The sequence below is a fragment of the Quercus suber genome, unplaced genomic scaffold (assembly GCF_002906115.3).
Source record: "Quercus suber isolate HL8 unplaced genomic scaffold, Cork oak 2.0 scaffold_100, whole genome shotgun sequence".
In the NCBI taxonomy this organism is placed as follows: domain Eukaryota; kingdom Viridiplantae; phylum Streptophyta; class Magnoliopsida; order Fagales; family Fagaceae; genus Quercus; species Quercus suber.
In genome coordinates, this window is record NW_027069565.1 from 1,208,362 (window position 1) to 1,212,835 (window position 4,474).

Consider the following 4,474-nt stretch of genomic DNA (forward strand, 5'->3'; position numbering starts at 1 on the left):
GTCTCTTTTCTGCTTAGCTTTCCATTTTCCTTCGTAGTCTCTGCAATGTCTGTGTGAATCTTCTTCTTCTTCTTCTTCATTTTTTTGTCTTTACTACTTCTCAAAGATTTTGAGTTTTGCTTTGGAAGCCCATGTGATGACTGACGTCTCTGACCAAAGGTAAGGAGATGACTTGCCTTTTGAAATTTGAAATGGGATAAGACTAAGTAGATGTAAACATGTGGAGTAGATAAAACCAAGATAAAAAGATAAAGATAAAGAAAAATAAATTGTAAAAGTAAAAGAAGATGAGTGGAGGTGAAAAAAAAAAAGTGGGCTATTAACAATTTGTTGGTAGGTGGTCCTTGAAAGTTGAGATACATGTACTAAAATAATAGTAAAAATATTATATTTATAATATTTTTACAACATTTTTACAATAAATTTTAAATTTTAGGTTGTTATTATTTTTTTAAAAATATTCTGTTTATCTATATATTAAATATATAAAATATCGGTAAATCCGAAACGGTACACCGGTATTGACCGGTACCAAAATATATCGTTCCGCTGGCCAAACCGGTACAACCTCCGTACGAAATTGACTTCCTTGGTTGAAATTGGAAACCACAAGGCTCTTGCTCATTTTGTGAATTGTTTAGGGGTAGTTCTGGCAGACTAAGTGTACTTATAAAATAAAAAATTATAGTATATCTTTAGATCTTACTCACCGGCACCCAAGGATTTTGAGAGAAGAAAATTTTGAATTTTTTAGTCTTTGTTTTTTGCCTAGATTCATATATATCTAGCAATTTTAGGAAGAAAGAGACACAGTTAAACATCCAATGAGGTTTATGGAAAGTAATAAATGAGGATAGAGAAAATCTGTTATTAATTAAGTAAATAAGGTGGAAATCCTTAATAATTTAATGCTACTTTTTCAACCGTTGGATCTATTAGAAATCTACGGTATAAAAAAGGTGTAACTCTTAAGGAGTTACACCAGGTGTAACTTGAACCCATCACATTATATATATATATATATATATGTATTAATTGTATGGTGCAATTGGATCTCAATCCTAACCAATCCATTAGTTAGCCACCAGCAATTTTCTACACTTCAATCAATCCCAAAAAAATTAAATAAAAAAACTTGCACAAGCAACACATGCTAGGATTCCCACGTCATTTTATAAAATGATAAAAGACGCATCATTCAACTAACAGTTTGTCACTTTCTTTATTGGATAGATAATTTATAGATTCTTTTAAAAAAAACGATAATTTATAAAATCATACTTGATTGTAATGGCTGAAGAAGATAATATTATTTTTACTATATTAATGAATAAATATATGTGGTTGAGTTTAATCGAAGAATATGAATCACAACACCAAAAAAACTATATTTAGTGTGGGTTTGGATTGTGCTCAATGTTGCGGCGCGTTTTCTCCTTTGCGTTTTCTTTTTTTTTTTTTTTTTTACCCGCTTTTGGTGACTTTATGGGAAGAAAATACTGTTCATGACAGTGCGTGTACTGTTCACGCACTGTTCATTCACTGTTCACGCAATATTTAATATTAAAAATGAGTCACACGGTACTATTTACACATTTAAAAATTATTTTGCTACCGTGTTTTCAGCAACAATAAGTTTTTAGCAACTTTTAGCAACAATAAGTACTATTCAAACGGACCCTTAACTATAGAAAAATGTGAACACAACTCTTGAATCAATACTTTTTCTATAAATGTAACTGTGAGTGGATGATATATGTAAAAATAAAAGTGATGGTCTACAAATTACCATTGATCATATTATCAAATTGTAACAAATTGTATGATCATGGAAGAATTGATTATATATACTTGAAGAGCTCATGCAAAACACTCACAAGAAATGGCTCTACTATTACTGCTGCCGCCAATCATGGCAAGAGCTACACAAACTATCCTTCCAATTAAATCCCCTCCTCTCCCTCCTCTTATCCTCTTCACTTTTCTTTATGTTTTCAAGCACATTAGAAGTGACAAACCCAATTTACCACCATCCCCACCAAAGCTACCATTCATTGGAAACCTTCACCAGTTAGGGACATTCCCACATCGTTCTCTTCAAGCTCTCTCAAAGAAGTATGGCCCTGTAATGCACTTAGATTTGGGGCATACTCCAACCCTAGTGGTGTCATCTGTATCTATGGCCAGAGAAGTAATGAAGACACAAGATATCATTTTCTCAACCGGCCAAAAACTACATCTGCCAATATCTTCCTCTATGGATGCACAGACGTAGGATTCTCATCCTATGGTGAGTACTGGAGACAAGCTAAGAAAATTTGTGTTCTTGAACTTTTGAGTGTCAAAAGGGTGCAATCTTTCCAGTATGTGAGAGATGAAGAAGTTGCAATATTAATCAATAATATACGTGAGTCATGCCTCCAAATGGCTTCTCTTAATCTAAGTGACATGTTGATTGCAACCACAAACAACATAGTCTCCAGATGTGTACTTGGACAGAAGTTTGAAGGTGATGATAAGAGCAGGTTTGGGCACCTATCAAGAAGGATAATGGAGCTACTTACAGCATTCTGTTTGGGGGATTTTTTCCCTTTTTGAAATGGATTGATGTCCTTACAGGGATAGTACCAAGTATGAAAGCCACTTTTCGAGAACTTGATGCTTTCTTTGATGAGGTTGTGGAAGAACACAAGACAATGAAAAGTAATGAAGAAAATCCTAGCAATAAAGATTTTGTGGACATTCTCCTCCAACTTCAAAAGAATCCCATGCCCGACTTTGGGCTCACTAATGACAACATCAAAGCAATCCTAGTGGTCTCTCTCTCTCTCTCTCTCTCTCTCTCTCTCTCTCTCTCTCTCTCTCTCTCTCTCTCTCTGAATTATGTGTCACTAATTACTCAAATGTAATTAGCGATGCTCGAATACTACAAATTTTCTTTCATAAATTTTATAAATTGATATGTCAATTTTTAAACATATATATGATTACATTTATTATCACATTAATTTATAAAAATTTTGTAGTAAATTTTGTAATAACTTTAACTAGCATTTCCAAAAGTAATTTAGATATTCATTTATTAGGTTATTAAAGTAATACTAATAACATTTATTGTCACTTCACTTTGTAAACCTTTTATAACAGAATTAGTAGCACCTTTTAACATTTTCCTTTCTATAATTTCAGGACATGTTTGTGGGAGGGACAGATACTACTTCAGCAACTTTGGAATGGTTAATGGCAGAGCTTATCAAAGCTCCAAGTACTATGAAGAGAGCTCAAGAAGAGGTGAGAAGAATTGTGGGAAAGAAGTCAAAGATAGATGTGAATGATATTACTCAAATGGATTACTTGAAATGTGTCATCAAAGAAACACTAAGACTTCACCCACCAGTTCCTCTTATGGTACCTCGAGAAACATCAACAAGTGTGAAATTTGGAGGTTATGATATTCCACCAAAAACAAGAGTATTTGTCAATTCATGGTCAGTCCATAGGGATCCTGAGGTATGGGATAGGCCAGAAGAATTTCTCCCAGAGAGATTCATAGACAATCCAATTGACTTCAAAGGCCAAGACTTTGAATTGTTCCCATTTGGATGTGGGAGAAGAGCATGTCCAGGTTATACATTCGGTGTTGCTTCAATTGAATATGTGGTTGCCAATCTCTTATATTGGTTTGACTGGAGGTTGCCCAGTCCTAGTGTTAAGGGGGAAGACTTGGACATGAGTGAAGTTAGCGCCCTTGTTGTGTCCAAAAAAATTCCACTTCATCTTGTACCATCACTGCACTCTCCTTGATCTGTCTTTTAAGAGATTCATGGATAAGTTCTCATAATAATGTAATTTTTCTGTGTTCACTTATTTTGTTTTAGAATTTTCTGTTGTTTCCTAGTTTAGTATCTAAATTTAGTGTATTGGGACATCCAACTTTACCGGTGCACTGCAGTCTGCACTCACTTTCCTCACTTGCTACAAATACAAAGTCGATAACCTCTTGAACTCATAGACATCATTAGTTATTAGTTACAATAATGGGTTTTAAATTTATAATTTCTTAATGGTTTACTTTTTGAATGAAAAACCAGTAGTTTATCTCATGAAATTGAATTATGACTTGACTCTACTACGTCTCATTCCATTTAAAAAGTTAAAAATCATATGTATTGGCTTGATATTTGCTTATTAATTAAAGAAGAAAATGACCCATATTTGAAGAGTATTAGAATATAATGGTTATAAGCAATGCTATGGACTTTTGTCATAACCTTTTTCAGAACTTTTTAAAGTAGTAATTTGTAATTGGAGGAATATTACTTTTACATGAGCCCATGACTGATGAAGCTTTTACTATATAATAATCGCAACATCACATATCAACAATTATGAAAAATTTTGGGTAACCAAACTTATTTAATGGTAAATGATTAAATTCACCACTTCCTAATAATTTAAGTTTTTCAAAAAAGTG

General features: G+C 33.2%; 1 protein-coding gene across 1 annotated transcript; it reads left to right on the forward strand.

Moving 5' to 3' along the window:
- The first annotated feature begins 1,756 nt into the window (after nucleotides 1-1,756).
- LOC112028979 (phenylacetaldehyde oxime monooxygenase CYP71AN24) lies at nucleotides 1,757-3,867 on the forward strand. The gene is given in 4 exon segments (XM_065774857.1): nucleotides 1,757-2,213; nucleotides 2,216-2,581; nucleotides 2,584-2,816; nucleotides 3,190-3,867. Coding segments are annotated over 4 exon segments (1,545 nt in total). The 5' UTR covers nucleotides 1,757-1,882; the 3' UTR covers nucleotides 3,805-3,867.
- Nucleotides 3,868-4,474: the final 607 nt, after the last annotated feature.